This window comes from Dendrobates tinctorius, unplaced genomic scaffold (genome assembly GCF_039654945.1).
Source record: "Dendrobates tinctorius isolate UK_male_01 unplaced genomic scaffold, ASM3965494v1 ptg000024l, whole genome shotgun sequence".
Taxonomy (NCBI): domain Eukaryota; kingdom Metazoa; phylum Chordata; class Amphibia; order Anura; family Dendrobatidae; genus Dendrobates; species Dendrobates tinctorius.
In genome coordinates this window covers 7525411-7541344 of record NW_027361692.1, presented here as the reverse complement: position 1 = coordinate 7541344, position 15934 = coordinate 7525411, and the positions used below count along the sequence as shown (strand labels likewise).

At 46.2% G+C, this 15934-nt stretch overlaps 1 protein-coding gene across 1 annotated transcript in view; it reads left to right on the top strand.

The window, feature by feature from the left end:
- Positions 1-1049: 1049 nt before the first annotated feature.
- CD109 (CD109 molecule) overlaps positions 1050-15934 on the top strand; it is a 465421-nt gene continuing 450536 nt past the window's right edge. Inside the window, exon 1 of the mRNA XM_073569324.1 lies at positions 1050-1149. Coding sequence (XP_073425425.1) covers positions 1082-1149 — 68 coding nt within the window. The 5' untranslated portion in view covers positions 1050-1081. The remainder of the gene's footprint in view (positions 1150-15934) is intronic.

Here is a 15934-nt window from a genome sequence, read left to right as displayed (position 1 = left end):
CATTTGCTGTGTGTCCATGTTCTTCCACAACCCTTATTCACACTGACGTCACTATGGCACACGGTGCGGTTTTAGTTCTAGAGGTTAGCACCATCCCGAATTTGGGTACATCTTGACGCCGGTTGGGTGGCTTTTACGCTGTTTTTTTGTAATCAAAAACGGCGTTTACGAAGTATCCAATGTTGTTTATATGTTCTATTGCTTTTACTTATTTAATTTCAGCAGGGTATAGGTTAATTTTTTTCTGTCTTAAGCTACCAAAGATACCTTGGAGTTAATTTCTCCCTTCATATTAAGAACAAATAACAAATGTAGAGAAAACTCGTGCATATTTATAAGGCAGTAATTCTTTCTTTGTCACATGCATCTATCCTCTTCTGGCTTGCACTGTAGCAGTGAGTATTTCTGGAACATGTCTTATTGTACATTTCATCCTAAGTCATGTGAAATTAATTATCGCCACCCACACAATAATATAAGTAGTAATCTACGAGCAGAGGCTAGTTACTTCATAGACAGATGTCCATTTCATAGACAGCTTTAATATAATTCATAGAAAATCTGCAGGCTAAGGAGTTTCTCACGGCTCGGGGAAGTAATCTTAGACGTGTCCCCTGTCTCCTTCTGACTCACTTGTGGCTAGGGCATATTCTTTTCCATATTATCATTAGCTTCCATCACGTCTAAACTCATCAGTTAGGGTGTGGTACATACTTTTCACTTTACCGACTGATCCTATACATGCTTTCCGTTCTCATCTTTTCCTTTGAACACAGGTATGTATTGTATTCATCAGGAACATAAAGAGTAAAACAAGCTCCAGCAGAGGGAAGAAGCTGCCAAGAGCAGTGAGCGGCTGACATGTACAGTGCTAGCACTTGGAGGCAACGAGAGAAGGGCGGGTGTGTTCCTAGGCTGACTGTATGAATCACTGACTGCTGCAAGTTTTACCATCATTTATTTCTTTGCTCCAATAAGAATGTCCTAAAGATGAAAAAAATAAATAAATAAAAAATGAAAGCCTGTGGGAACAGTAGGAAAGTAGAACAGTCCGTGGAGAACTTGAAACTGACCGAACAAGATGCTGCAGAAGGGCCTGCTCATATTCCCTCATATTCTATGCTTCTTGACATCATACGCTGCGTCAGGGTAGGAATCATTAAATTTGTCTCAATGGGGGAAGTGTTACATAGATTAAGGACTAAATGATGTAATTACTAGACGTCATCTGGAAATATAACAGGCCTCACTTTCAGCTGTACGCTGGAACAAGGCAGCTATGCATGTGTTATATGTTTAGCGCACTCCATAACTCCAGAAACGTTAAGCAGCTTCACTGAGAATCGAAGTGTAAAAAATGCGGACATTTATTCTTTGTAGAGAAAGCTTTTCCCATTGTACTAATCACACGTGAGAAAAAGAGTTCTCGTTACACTAAAAATGTTTCATTATTTGAAGCCAAACGTGGTCATGTGCACATTCCAGCAATGTATGCATATTGTAATTAGTTAAATAATCATAATTAGAATTGCTAGATGTATATGTCTACATTTTAAGCACAGTTTTATTTAAACACAATGTGTTCTAATTTCTGGATGGGTAATAAAATGTTATTAAACATCTGAAGAATAATCATTTAAAAGTCAACCGTGTCATTTCACTGATGTGACTAAAGTACCTTTTGTATAAATTTTATTAATCAATACATAAATGTAATTATTACATAGATACAAAGTATATACAGTAATTCAAATTCATTATTGTCTTAGCTAAACCAACTTGAATCTATCAGTAAGATCAACCCCCTCAAACTCCATATTTATGTTGGCATGTATGTCATGTGAGTCATTTTACTCTTTTAATATCTTTTATCTGTTGCTGCATTCCTGAAAAATCAGAATTATAGTTCATATGCAAAGGAGGCATGAAGGGCTCTGGGTGTGACAAAGCACTTCCTGAGCCTCTGCCTCTTGAGGTTGCTTTCCCGCCCAGCGCTAGCCTCTTTTGCTTTATTGATAGCTCACTGTCTCAGTGACATCAGGCACCAGGAATGAAAATCAAACACTGAACTATCAATCAAGCTAACTTTGCCCTCTCCTAAATCTCCTCATACTTCACTGAACATTTAGCATTTCCCATTCTCATGTGAATTGCTGATCATGCACCTCTTTATTAATGTCCCCTTAAGGCTCTGTCCTGGGACCCCCTACTCTTCTCCATCTATACCTTTGGTCTAGGACAACTGATAAATTCCCATGAATTTGAACCACCTGTATGCTGATAACACTCGGATCTACCTCTTTCCCAGACGTCACCTCTCTGCTGACCAGAATCACAGTGTCTATCAGCCACACCCTCTTTCAACACTTTTCATTTCCTAAAGCTGACTTTGGAGAAATCTGATCTCATCTTACCTCCATTTCACCTAACTCCCCTACCCTATCTATCTATCTATCTATCTATCTATCTATCTATCTATCTATCTATCTATCTATCTATCTATCTCAATAAATGACAGCATGCAGCACGCTTTCCCTTGTACCCAGTGGCGGATTAAGTGGACCATGGGCCCGGGGCTGTTCATAAAACCTGGGCCCCAGTACCCCCCTTCCTAGGAAAACATTTTCTGTCAAAATTTTGTGGCTCTTCTCACAAAAGCTCTTGTTCAATGCTCATTAAAGAGAGATGATTGAGTCTGTCTTGTCCCATTTGACTCCTCAACTCATTTTTAATTCATTTAAGTTTTGAAAAGGATCTCTCACCTGTGCAGTTTGAAACCATCATGCATCAATTCAGCTAGCTGAGCGCTGCGGTCCCCGTGCGGGAATTGACAGCCATACGGACCGCAGCACTTGGTTTGCTGCGAGTCCGTACGGAAAACCCGCCACTATTCCACCACGTGTGGACATGGCCTAAAAAGACGTTGCACATAAGCTGTAGGCCTACGGCCAATACGCACAAAATCGCCCAACGTGAACCTGGCCATAGGGGACGTGATGTGAGGACCTGAATGGGTTACGTTACATAATGCGTGTAGTGCACTGCTCACTGGTCCGAGGCTGTTCCTAAAGTCTGGGCACCCGGCACCCCTCTTGACCAAGGCCCCCCACTGCCCACCCCCCCCATTTCCCCCATATCCACATAAAGTAGGTGAGAGAAAGATGTGGTAGGCAACTAAGGGCTAAAACACGTGTGCCGGCGATCAAGGACGGAGGCCCAGATGTTATGCGGTGTACTCTTAGAGGGTAATCATCAATAGGCAGGAAATGTACATTCAGTTTATAATATTTAATGAGAAATCAACATAGGGCTAAAATACATGTATAACAAAGAGTGTTTTTCCCCACATCCACATGAGTCAGTCATGACATACCTCCGCCCCACCCTGCTGCGACTTACCCCCAAGTTCAGAGAGGTGAGGAACAGGCAGTGCTGCTGCTGCTGCAACACTGTCCACCAGGCACCAGAGAGTTCTTCTTCCTCCTGTGATACACGGCATCAGCTGGGCTGTCAGTTGCCAGGCCCCGCTGTATCTATGGACACCAACGAAGGGGAGGGAGCAGAGGAGCCGCTGCCAGAGTGTGAGTGGCCAGCGTCACTCTGATGCAGCCACGTGATGCCAGTTGCTGGCCGGAATGAGCGCGGACGCTACGGAGAGAGGGGAGGAGGATCAGGTGACTGAGCCAGCCATTCAGCGCAGCGCAGCCGCCGACAATTGCCGCGACACGCAACTATTGGGGGAAGGCAAAATTGCACTGCGGCGGCGGCTCCGGATTGGCCCCTGGGCCCCCAAAAAACCTTGTGCCCGGGGCGACCGCCCCATCCGCCCCTATTAAGATCCGCCACTGCTTGTATCCGAGGTACGCTACCTTGGAGTAACATTTGACACTGCATTGTCCTTCAAACTGCAATCTTGTACAACATCCTGCCACCTACAACTCAAAAATATCTCCAGAATCTGTCCTGTCCTCAATCCTTAATCTATTAAAATGCTAGTGTGAAGCGATGGCCCGGGGGACGACCACAATGCAGGGAGACTACGGTACACAAGATGAGGTGCAAGCAACAAAGGGTTAATTTATTTACAGGCAAGGAATGCAGTGATAGGAAGGTGTAAACAGGGGTATGCAATGACATGAAACCATTTACAAAAGTGATGTTCTCTAGCTGGGCCAGCAAAGGGCATGGTGCACCAACTATTACAGATCAGTGTATTATTCAAAAGGCAAAACAAAGCAATAAAGTACAGTATGCTGCTACTCTAACTATAACCTGACTGGCCGCTGCGCCCTAAACATGTGCACAGAAGAAGTTAACACTCATAGTAGCGTTGGTATCTCAGTCAATTCCTGGGGACCCCTGCAGCTTTGCAAGATGGTGCGCACTTCCTCCTGGAAGCTCTGTGCAACGTGGTCTTATCCTTGTGTGCAGGTACAGTGATGCTCCTTGAAATGGTGGAATCCTCCTCTGGAATCCTTTCTTGTCTTTTCCTCGTGGCTCCTCATGGCAACATAGGAAAGCTACCTAGTTTTCCACAGAATAGTTTACAAAGTCTTTCCTTCACAGCTCAGGCACATCTCATTCCTCCAGAAATCTTGGCTCTCTCTTCTCACACAGAAAAACAGCCCCTCTTCAGTGCTGGCAGAAGAGACCAAAACAGTCTTTAAAGCAGGGAAGCGCAGAATGTCCCACTTGCACTGCTATAACCAAGGGGGTGCTGTCTCTTTAAGTGGCAGCTTGTCTCTACGGTCCATAGCAATGCCACCCCCTTACATGTGCATGTCCCCATCATGTCCCACCTCGACTACTGCAATATCCCCCTCTGTGGCCTCCCGGATAACACTCTCACACTACTCCTGTCCATCCTTAACTCTGTTGATCAAGTAATCCACATCTCTCCTTGCTACTCCTCTACTTCTCCCCTCTGCAAATCCATTCATTAGCTCCCAATTCCACAACATATTCAGCACAAAGTACTAACATTGACCTGCAAAGCCGTCAATAATCTGTCTCCTCCCTATATCTTCAAACTAATGTCCTGATACATGCCGACACATGATTTCTGTTCCTTCCAACACCTACTTCTTCCCTTCACACTTGCACAATCCTTACCCAATTGCCTCCAAGACTTCTCTTGAGTATCACCTGTTCTTGATGAATCAGTGGTGCCCTAAAAAGAATAAATAAAGATGATTGTGCTGGGTGGAGAAGCAATATTGAGATGCACTAGTTCGTTACTTTCTCTGTCTGATCTCTTAATATATTGCAGTCATCATATTATATACAGCAATGGGCGACAGTGTTGTCACCCTTGAAATTGTTCCAGAAAATGAAGTATTTCTCCGAGAAAATTATTGAAATTACTATAGTTTTTGGACTATAAGATGCTCCAGACCATAAAATACATCTAGGTTTTAGAGGAGGAAAAAAAATTGAAGCAAAAAATGTGGTCATGACATACTGTTTGTCACCGCACCGCCAGCCTCAGGGCCTGCTGTCCCGGCCTCGGCCAGTAGGAGGCGCCGGACTATCACATCACCATCAGACTCAGGGCCTGCTGTCCCAGCCTCGGCCAGTAGGAGGCGCCGGACTATCACATCACCGTCAGACTCAGGGCCTGCTGTCCCAGCCTCGACCACTAGGAGGCCCCGGACTGTCCTATCACCGGCTGACCCGTGGCCTGCAGTCTCGGCCTTGGTCTCTGGGAGGCGTTGTGCTTCAACCCCGAGTGATGGCGGCGATAGTCATGAGGCTCCTGCGCAGGCGTCTGCTGGACGCAGGCTTCGCTCCTCGATCAGTCATGAAGGGGCTGGTGCATTACCATCCAGCCTGGTCCTGGGGGCAGTCCGGATGACATCATCAGGCCACGGGCCTGTAAGGGATGACCTGATCCCTCAAATACCTTGGGACTGCTCTTGCAGGCCGCCGGATATATTCTTGGTTCCCCTGCGTGTTACTGTGTGAATTGCTGTTTTATTGACTCTGACTTTTGCCTGGACTTCTGACTCTGCTTCTGCCTAACGATTCTGTACCTCTGCGACTCTCCTGGTTTATGACACTGACTTCGGCCTGGATTCTGACTCTGCTTCTGCCTAACGATTCTGTACCTCTGCTGCTCTCCTGGTTTATGACTCTTACTTTGGCCTGGATTCTGACTCTGCTTTTGCCTAACGATTCTGTACTTCTGCTGCCCTCCTGGTTTATGACTCTGGCTTCGGCCTGGAATCTGACTCTGCTACTGTCTACTGTTTTTATACCATTTCTGCCTGACTGGTTTAGTCTCGGATATCATTGCCTCTGTGTCCTGTATTGGAACACCTTTCTGGCGACCGTCCTGCTCTGGTCATTGCTCCTATTCAGACAGCGCCTCCTGGGCTCTGCTATAAATCCAGATCCCTGTATAGGGGTAAAGGGTCTCAGTGTTTCTCGGGGTGCTGTCTGGCTGCAGTCCAGACCGCAGGCAGACGTCACATTATATCCGGCCACAAAAATAAAACGGCTTTTTGTGTCTATACTTAACACATATAAAAGCAGTTTTTCCTCACTTTTTTTTTCCTTCCTCCTGACTGAGCTGATTCTTGGCCCAAACACCTGTTACATTGCACAGCCTGGAAGGTCGCTCTCAGGCTCAAGCATGCTGCAGCTTGGAAGCTTCAAGGAAAATGCTGGCTGTTGGAAATCCACATCCCTGGATCATCGCCCCCTGGACAGCTCTGGGGGTCAGGTATTGCCCGCAAATGCGGCCAAACTGTTGTTACCAGTTTCCCTTTCTTTTGCTAAGAAACGTCTGTGTGTGAAGGCTTTTGTGGATTGTGGTGCTGCTGGCAACCTTATGGATTTTTCATTTGCTAAGAGCCTTGGTGTACCTCTGTCAAGGCTTAAAGCGCCTATTCAGACTACTGCGATTAATGGTACATCTATATTCCAAGGAGGCGTGGAATTCGTTACTGCCGAAATTTCTATGTCAGTGGGGACATTACATAACGAGCAAATGTCATTTTTTGTTATATACAATTTATCCGATCCAGTTGTGTTAGGCATGCCATGGTTGCACCAACATAATCCGGTTATTGACTGGCGCATAGGTGACGTTGTGCGCTGGAGTCCACGGTGTCAGAGTAACTGTATGTCTTTTTCAGTAAACCAGATTAAAATTAAAACACCTTCTATTCCATATGCGTTTAGGGATTATGAAGATGTTTTCTCTATAGTGGAGTCGGAGAAACTACCTCCTCACAGAGAATACGATTGTCCTATTGAATTGGTCCCTGGTGCCCGTCTCCCTAAGGGGAGAATATTCAACCTCTCTGGTCCTGAGCATGTAGCCATGAAGGAATACGTAGCAGATAGCCTTCGAAAAGGCTTCATTAGACCTTCCACCTCACCTGTAGGAGCTGGGTTTTTCTTTGTAGAGAAAAAAGATGGTGGACTTAGACCATGCATTGACTACCGTGAGCTGAACGCCATAACCGTAAAAAATCAATACCCGCTGCCACTCATTCCTGATCTGTTTAATCAGTTACTGGGTGCTCGCTGGTTTACTAAGCTTGACCTCCGGGGGGCATATAACCTGGTCCGCATAAGAGATGGGGACGAATGGAAAACGGCCTTTAATACACCCCTTGGCCATTTTGAGTACCTGGTAATGCCCTTCGGACTCAGTAACGCTCCTGCAGTATTTCAGCACTTCGTCAATGATATTTTCAGAGATATTTGTGGGGTGTATGTCGTCGTATATCTGGACGACATTTTGATTTATTCTGCTGACCCTGTGACGCATGCTCAACACGTCCGTTCAGTACTGCAGAGACTGCGCGAAAACTCTTTGTTCGCGAAATTTGAGAAATGTGTTTTTTTTGCCGAAGAGGTGCAGTTCTTAGGATACATGGTCTCAGGCAAGGGGTTCCGCATGGATCCCGCCAAGATTCAACCCATTAAGGATTGGGTACAACCCAAATCGCTGATAGCACTACAGCGATTTTTGGGATTTGCGAATTATTATCGCAAGTTCATCCGGGGATTCTCAGAGATTGCCAAGCCACTCACGGACCTTACCCGGAAAGGGGCGGACGTGACTAATTGGAATCCTGAGGCAACCAGGGCTTTTTCTACACTAAAAGAGTGCTTCGTGGCCAACCCGGTGTTGATTCAACCAAACTTGGACCACCCGTTTATTGTGGAAGTAGATGCCTCCGAAGTCGGAGTGGGAGCAGTGCTCTCACAAGGCACTGCAGCCCTCACTCAGCTTCGCCCATGTGCCTTTTTCTCCCGCAAATTCTCTGCCACGGAGAGAAACTATGACATTGGCAACCGAGAATTATTGGCCATCAAGTGGGCCTTCGAGGAATGGCGCCACTTCCTCGAAGGCGCCAAACACAAAGTTACTGTTATTACCGATCACAAGAACCTAACCTACCTAGAGTCGGCTAAAAGACTAAACCCTAGGCAGGCCAGGTGGGCCTTGTTTTTCTCCAGGTTCGATTTTTTAATCACCTTTCGCCCCGGAACCAAAAATGTGAGGGCAGATGCCCTCTCCCGCAGCTTTTGTCACACACACACCGAGGACTATGAACCAGCCCCCATATTGGCTAATGGCATTGTCGTGTCAGCAGTATCTCTGGACCTTCTGGAGGAGATCCGTAGGTCATCAGAACAAGCTCCTGACACTACGCCCCCCAAAAAATTATTCGTTCCAGCTACCTTTCGCTTACGAGTGTTAAAAGAATCTCACGACTCCGTCCTGGCAGGCCACCCTGGTCTCAATAATACCACTAGGCTGGTAACCAGGAACTTTTGGTGGCCAACGGTGGCCAAGGACTGTAAGGAGTACGTCTCAACGTGTGAAGTCTGTGCCCGCGCCAAGTCCCCCCCATAACCGTCCTGCCGGCTGGCTTCAGCCCTTGCCCACCCCTGAAAGTCCATGGACGCACATCTCCATGGACTTCATTACAGACCTGCCACCCTCCGAGGGGAAAACTTGTATTTGGGTGGTGGTGGACAGGTTCAGTAAACAGTCTCACTTTGTTCCCCTGTCCGGCTTACCCAACTCTGAAACCTTAAGTAAGTTGTTTGTTCTTCACGTTGTACGTTTGCACGGCGTTCCGGCAAATATCGTATCCGACAGGGGTACCCAGTTCGTCTCGAAGTTCTGGAGGGCGTTCTGTAGACGTATTGGTGTTGAGTTGTCCTTTTCCTCGGCATACCATCCCGAGACGAATGGTCAAACTGAGCGTGCCAACCAAACGCTGGAGCAATATCTCCGCTGCTATGTCTCAGCACATCAGTCAGATTGGGTGGAACATTTGCCATTGGCAGAGTTCGCTCTCAATAATAGATACCAAGACTCCATCAAAACCACCCCCTTCTTCTGTAACCTTGGACTACATCCGCGCTTTGGATCATTTTCGGCCAAGATGTCGGAAATCCCAGGGGTTGAGCAAAATATACATCGTCTAAAGACTATTTGGTCCGAAGTAAACTCTAATTTAAAAGGGGCTCAAATTAGACAGACTTCGGCAGCTAATAGACGACGATCCCAGGGGCCGCACCTGGGAGTTGGTGACAAGGTTTGGCTCTCTACAAGAAACATCAAACTTAAGGTACCGTCGGCCAAACTGGGTCCCAGGTTCATCGGCCCATATGAAATATTAGAGGTAATTAACCCGGTAGCGTTTCGGTTAAAGCTCCCGCAGTCTTTTAAAATTCCTAACGTTTTTCATAAGTCCCTCCTCAAGGTATACCGCTCCCCAATTCGTCCCGTCCGGTCCCCTCCTCCTCCAGTTTTGGTCAAGGGCGCCTTGGAGTACGAGGTCCAGGGCATATTTGATTCCCGTCTAGTGAGAAACTCGGTACAATATTTGGTGCATTGGAAGGGCTACGGCCCAGAGGAGAGGTCCTGGGTCCCCGCTAGTGACATTCGTGCAAAGCGGTTGATTAGGAGGTTTCACCTCCTCCACCCTGACAAACCGGGTTTTGAGGGTCCGGAGGCCCCTCTTAGAGGGGGGGGTACTGTCACGGCACCGCCAGACTCAGGGCCTGCTGTCCCAGCCTCGGCCAGTAGGAGGCGCCGGACTATCACATCACCATCAGACTCAGGGCCTGCTGTCCCAGCTTCGGCCAGTAGGAGGCGCCGGACTATCACATCACCGTCAGACTCAGGGCCTGCTGTCCCAGCCTCGACCACTAGGAGGCCCCGGACTGTCCTATCACCGGCTGACCCGTGGCCTGCAGTCTCGGCCTTGGTCTCTGGGAGGCGTTGTGCTTCAACCCCGAGTGATGGCGGCGATAGTCATGAGGCTCCTGCGCAGGCGTCCGCTGGACGCAGGCTTCGCTCCTCGATCAGTCATGAAGGGGCTGGTGCATTACCATCCAGCCTGGTCCTGGGGGCGGTCCGGATGACATCATCAGGCCACGGGCCTGTAAGGGATGACCTGATCCCTCAAATACCTTGGGACTGCTCTTGCAGGCCGCCGGATATATTCTTGGTTCCCCTGCGTGTTACTGTGTGAATTGCTGTTTTATTGACTCTGACTTTTGCCTGGACTTCTGACTCTGCTTCTGCCTAACGATTCTGTACCTCTGCGACTCTCCTGGTTTATGACACTGACTTCGGCCTGGATTCTGACTCTGCTTCTGCCTAATGATTCTGTACCTCTGCTGCTCTCCTGGTTTATGACTCTTACTTTGGCCTGGATTCTGACTCTGCTTTTGCCTAACGATTCTGTACTTCTGCTGCCCTCCTGGTTTATGACTCTGGCTTCGGCCTGGAATCTGACTCTGCTACTGTCTACTGTTTTTATACCATTTCTGCCTGACTGGTTTAGTCTCGGATATCATTGCCTCTGTGTCCTGTATTGGAACACCTTTCTGGCGACCGTCCTGCTCTGGTCATTGCTCCTATTCAGACAGCGCCTCCTGGGCTCTGCTATAAATCCAGATCCCTGTATAGGGGTAAAGGGTCTCAGTGTTTCTCGGGGTGCTGTCTGGCTGCAGTCCAGACCGCAGGCAGACGTCACACTGTTATGAAGGAGGGGGAAATCTGCTGCTGACACTGTTATAGGGGTAATGTCCTCAAAATCTGTACTAATATCCCCCTTCCTGGTATACAGTAGGGAAAAAAAGGATTTAGTCAGCCACCACTTGTACAAGTTCTCCCACTTAAAAAGATGAGGCCTGTAATTGACATCACAGGTACGTCACAACTATGTGAGTAAAAAGGAGAAAAATCCAGAAAATCACCTTGTCTAATTTGGCAAGATTTATTTTTCAAATTATGGAGGAAAATAAGTATTTGGCCACCTAAAAACATGCAAGATTTCTGGCTCTCACGGACCTGTAACTTCTTCTTTAAGAGGCTCCTCTGTCCTCCACTCATTACCTGTAGTAATGACACCTGTTTGAACTTGTTATCAGTATAAAACACATCTGTCCACAACCTCAAACAGTCACACTCCAAACTCTACTATGGTGAAGACTAAAGAGCTGTCGAAGGAGACCAGAAACAAAATTGTAGCCCTGCATCAGGCTGGGAAGACTGAATCTGCAATAGGCAAGCAGCTTGGTCTGATGAAATCAACTGTCGGAGCAATAATAAGAAAATGGATGACATACAAGACCACTGATAATCTCCCTTGATCTGGGGCTCCATGCAAGATTTCACCCTGTGGGGTCAAAATGATCACAAGAACGGTGAGCAAAAATCCCAGAACCACACAGAGGGACCTAGTAAATGACCTGCATAGAGCTGGGACCACCGTAACAAAGGCTACCATCAGTAACACACTACACCACCAGGGACTCAGATCCTGCAGTGCCAGATGTGTCTCCCTGCTTAAGCCAGTACATGTCCGGTCCTGTCTGAAGTTTGCTAGAAAGCATTTAGATTATCCAGAAGAGTATTGGGAGAATGTCATATGGTCTGATGAAATCAAAGTAGAACTGTTTGGTAGAAACAAAACTCATCATGTTTGGAGGAGACAGAATGCCGAGTTGCATCCAAAGAACACCATACTTACTGTGAAGCATGGGGGTGGCAACATCATGCTTTGGGGCTGTTTCTCTGCAAAGGGACCAGGAAGACTGATCCATGTACATGAAAGAATGAATGGGGCCACGTATCATGAAAACTGGAGAGGATCTGCATGCAAGAATGGCAGAGGATCCCCAAATCCAGGTGTGAAAAACTTTTTGCATCATTCCCAAGAAGACTCATAGCTGTACTAGCTTAAAAGGGTGCTTCTACTCAATACTGAGCATAGGGTCTGAATACTTATGACCATGTGATATTTCAGTTTTTCTTTTTTAATACATTTGGAAAAATTTTGAACTTTGTTTTTTTCAGTCAAGATGGGGTGCAGAGTGTATATTAAAGAGAAAAAAATGAACTTTTTTGAGATTCCCAAATGGCTGTATATAACAAAATATTGAGATGAACTTAATGACCAAATACTTATTTTCCATCACAATTTGCAAAATAAATCTTGCCAAATCAGACAAGGTGATTTTCTGATTTTGTTTTCTCATTTTGACCCTCATAGTTGTGGTCTACCTATGATGTCAATTACAGGCCTCTCTCATCTTTTTAAGTGGGAGAACTTGCACAGTTGGTGGCTAACTAAATATTTTTTCCCCACTGTATATATGTCCCCATCTGGGTATATATGATCACCATCCTGGTATATACAGCCCCCAATCCAGGTATATAGGGACCCCAATCCAGGTATATATGGCCTCCCATGTCCATCCTGGTACACATGGCCCCTTCACCATCCTGGTATACAAGGCCACCATCCCATTCTGGTATACATGGCCACTTCATCCCCATTATGATATACATGGCCCCTTCATCCCCATCCTGGTATACATTGCCCCCTATCATGGTACACACATAAAAAATAAACAATTCTACTCACCTTTCTTCCTTTCTCTCACAGCACTGCATCCTGTGCTGATGCCAGCAGCTGATTTCAGTGTGTAAGCAGTGCATGACATCACTGCCATGTGCCCTCTCATGCTAAGGTCAGTTGCCAGAATCTTCAATGCTCCCAATGCCCAGGAGTATGGACATGGGGAGCAGTGAATATTTATTCTGTTTAATAGCAGGCACACTGTTAGCCGCAGCCGATGGCTTCTTGCAGCGGCTGGGTGGTCATGTGTGCCCGCTATTAAAGAGAATGAATTTTTCATGGGTGTGGGGAACAGTGAATATTAATTCTCTTTAATAGTAGGCACATGTGATCACCCAGCAGCTACAGGAGCCGGTGACTGTGGCTAACTGTGTTCCCACTATAAAAGATAACGTATATTCACTGCTCTGCACTCCAAAAGTCCCTCCCCCCCGCTCATTGGAAAAAAATGCATCGTATAGTCAGAAAAATATGGTATACTTTTTTTATTTACATGTTTATTTTCTTTGTATGTATTGGAATAACACAAAAAATAGAGAGAAAAAGGCAAATTGGACATAAATTCACACAAAACCCCCAAAATGGGCAGCACAAAATTGTTGGCGTTTTTCCAAAATTGTGGGTAAACAACTTTGTTTCAAGCATGTGATGCTCATTAAAAATCTCACCTCTGGCAAGTAACAAGTGTGTAACACCTAAAACCAGATAAAAAGGGGAGAAGATGACTCAGTCTTTGCATTGTGTCTGCGTCTGCCACACTTAGCAAGGAGAACAGAAAGAGGAGACGAGAAGTGTCTGAGAACTCGAGAGCCAAAATTGTTGAAAAATATCAACAATCTCAAGGCCACAAGGTATCTTCACAGATCTTGATGTTCCTTTGTCCATGGTGCGCAACATAATCAAGAAGGTTTCAACACATGGCACTGCAGCTATTCTACCTGCTTGTGGATGGTATAGAAAAATTTATAAAAGGTTGTGATGTAGGATAGTCCAGATGGTGAATAAGCAGCCCCAATCAAGTTTCAAAGAAATTCAAGCTGTCCTGCAGTCTCAGGGTGCATCATTTTCAGCACAAAACTATCTGTTGACATTTTAATGAAATGAAACACTGCGGCAGGAGCCAAAAGAGGACCCCACTGCTAACACAGACATAAAACCGCTACACTGCAGTTTGCCAAAATTTTCATGAGTAAGCCAAAATCCTTCTGGCAAAGTGTCTTGTCGACAAATGAGACCAAGATAGAGCTGTTTGCTAAAGCACATCATTCTACTGTTTACCTAAAATGGAATGATGCCTACAAAGAAAAAAATTTGCCATCAAATATTGTGGAGGTTCAAAGATGTTTTGGGATTGTTTTGCTGCATCTGTGTGCAAGGCATTATGAAATCTGAAGATTACCAAAGGATTTTGGGTCATAATGTAGTGCCCAGTGTCAGTAAGTTATTTTTGTGCCCTATATTATTATTATTATTATTATTATTATTATTATTATTTATTTATATAGCGCCATTAATTCCTTGGTGCTGTACTTGGGAAGGGGGGATACATACAAAGTTATAGATATCGTTACATACAAAGTTATAGATATCGTTAACAGTAAACAAATTTACAATGACGGACTGGTACAGAGGGGAGAGGACCCTGTCCTTGCGGACTTACATTCTACGGGATAGTGGGGAAGAGACAGAAGGTCGGGGGTGCAGCAGCTCAGGCGGTGGTGAGGTGGCAGAATGGCTATTGCTGGCTGTAAGCTTTCCTGAAAAGATGGGTTTTCTGGTTCCGTTTGAAGGATCCGAGGGTGGTGGATAATCGGACATGTTGAGGCATGGTATTCCAGAGGATTGGGGATATTCGGGAGAAATCTTGGAGGCGGTTGTGTGAGGAACGAATAAGTAGGTCTTGGGAGGATCGAAGATTATGTGAGGGAAGATATTGGGAGATTAGTTCAGAGATATAGGGAGGGGAAAGGTTATGGATGGCTTTGTAGGTCAGTGTTAGTAGCTTGAACTGGATTCGTTGGGTAATTGGGAGCCAATAGAGGGATTTGCAGAGGGGAGCGACAGGGGAGTAGCTAGCAGAGTGGTGGATTAGTCGGGCAGCAGAATTGAGGACAGACTGGAGTGGTGCAAGAGAGTTGGCAGGGTGGCCACAGAGGAGAGTGTTGCAGTAGTCAAGGCGGGAGATCATGAGGGCATGTACAAGAGTTTTAGTAGATTGAGGACTGAGGAAGGGACGGATTCAGGAAATATTTTTGAGTTGGAGGCGACAGGAGGTGGCAAGAGTTTGGACGTGTGGTTTGAAGGACAGGACAGAGTCGAGAGTTACTCCGAGGCAGTGGATTTCAGGTGCGGGAGAGAGCGTGATGCCGTTTACCATAATAGATAGATCGGGTAGGGAAGATACGTGAGATGGAGGAAAGATAATGAGTTCAGTTTTGTCTACGTTGAGTTTTAGGAAGTGAGAGGTGAAAAAGGAGGATATGGCTGATAGACACTCTGGGATTCTAGACAGCAGAGAGGTGACATCTGGGCCAGAGAGGTAGATCTGAGTGTCATCTGCATTCAGGTGGTACTGGAAGCCATGGGACTTTATGAGTTGTCCTAGGCCTAGAGTATAGATGGAAAAAAGTAGGGGCCCCAGGACAGAGCCTTGGGGGACTCCAACAGAGAGGGGGCGGGATGAGGAGGTAGTGTAGGAGTGGGAAGCACTGAATGTGCGGTCAGAAAGGTATGAGGAAATCCAGGACAGGGCAAGGTCTTTTATGCCAAGGGAAGAAAGAATCTGTAGCAGTAGGCAGTGGTCAACTGTGTCAAAGGCAGAGGACAGGTCAAGAAAGAGGAGGATGGAGAACTGTCTGTTAGCTTTGGCTGTGAGTAAGTCATTATTAATTTTGGTCAGGGCAGTTTCATTGGAGTGGTGGGGGCGGAAGCCAGATTGCAGGATGTCAAGGAGGGAGTTAGATGAGAGGTGAGAGAAAGTTGAGCATGGACATGCTGTTCGAGGAGTTTGGAAGCAAACGGGAGCAGTG